This window comes from Hyalella azteca, unplaced genomic scaffold (genome assembly GCF_000764305.2).
Source record: "Hyalella azteca isolate HAZT.00-mixed unplaced genomic scaffold, Hazt_2.0.2 contig11229, whole genome shotgun sequence".
NCBI classification, from domain to species: Eukaryota; Metazoa; Arthropoda; class Malacostraca; order Amphipoda; family Hyalellidae; genus Hyalella; species Hyalella azteca.
In genome coordinates this window covers 213859-215011 of record NW_025941232.1, presented here as the reverse complement: position 1 = coordinate 215011, position 1153 = coordinate 213859, and the positions used below count along the sequence as shown (strand labels likewise).

Sequence of the window (1153 nt, the reverse complement as noted above, 5' to 3'; positions counted from 1 at the left end):
GGTGCTGTGGCATGCTGCTGTTGTCAGTATGCATCATGCGGTGCTGTGGCATGCTGCTGTTGTCAGTATGCATCATGCGGTGCTGTGGCATGCTGCTGTTGTCAGCATGCATCATGCGGTGCTGTGGCATGCTGCTGTTGTCAGCATGCATCATGCGGTGCTGTGGCATGCTGCTGTTGTCAGCATGCATCGTGCGGTGCTGTGGCATGCTGCTGTTGTCAGCATGCATCGTGCGGTGCTGTGGCATGCTGCTGTTGTCACTATGCATCATGCGGTGCTCTGGCATGCTGCTGTTGTCAGCATGTAACATGCGGTGCTCTGGCATGCTGCTGTTGTCACTATGCATCATGCGATTCTGTGGCATGCTGCTGTTGTCAGCATGTAACATGCGGTGCTCTGGCATGCTGCTGTTGTCACTATGCATCATGCGGTGCTGTGGCATGCTGCTGTTGTCACTATGCATCATGCGGTGCTGTGGCATGCTGCTGTTGTCAGCATGCATCATGCGGTTCTGTGGCATGCTGCTGTAGTCAGCATGCATCGTGCGGTGCTGTGGCATGCTGCTGTTGTCACTATGCATCATGCGGTTCTGTGGCATGCTGCTGTTGTCAGCATGCATCATGCGGTGCTGTGGCATGCTGCTGTTGTCACTATGCATCATGCGGTGCTGTGGCATGCTGCTGTTGTCAGCATGCATCGTGCGGTGCTGTGGCATGCTGCTGTTGTCAGCATGCATCATGCGGTGCTCTGGCATGCTGCTGTTGTCAGCATGTTTTTCTAGCCACACTCCTATATCCACGACTCCAGATCAACATCTTGTTTCGCAAGCGATAACTTTTTTATCGTCAACAAAGTTCTCACCTCATCTTGTTTTGATTCAAATTATTCGAAAGTTTCTCGGCTAAACTTAACTTGAGGATGTGGAAGACCCCAGGAGGCAATTTCAGGTTGATTCAACGTTGAAACAACGTACTTCTTTATTCTGAAATGACGTTGAATATTAGTCTAAAATGAAACGTACATCAACTCCGGTTTTTACATCGCATATTTCGACGTTGTTTCAACGTTGAAATCGCGTTGAATTCTGATGAAAAAGCACATTTATAAAAGGTTTCATAAGATTTCAATGATCTATCATAAATGTCACAGTATT

The 1153-nt window shown here is 48.6% G+C and overlaps 1 protein-coding gene across 1 annotated transcript in view; it reads right to left on the bottom strand.

The window, feature by feature from the left end:
- Window positions 1-754, bottom strand: part of LOC108666205 — a 1767-nt gene extending 1013 nt beyond the window's left edge. The window contains exon 1 of the mRNA XM_018153032.1: window positions 40-754. Within this exon, the coding sequence (XP_018008521.1) occupies window positions 40-754 (715 nt within the window). The remainder of the gene's footprint in view (window positions 1-39) is intronic.
- Window positions 755-1153: the final 399 nt, after the last annotated feature.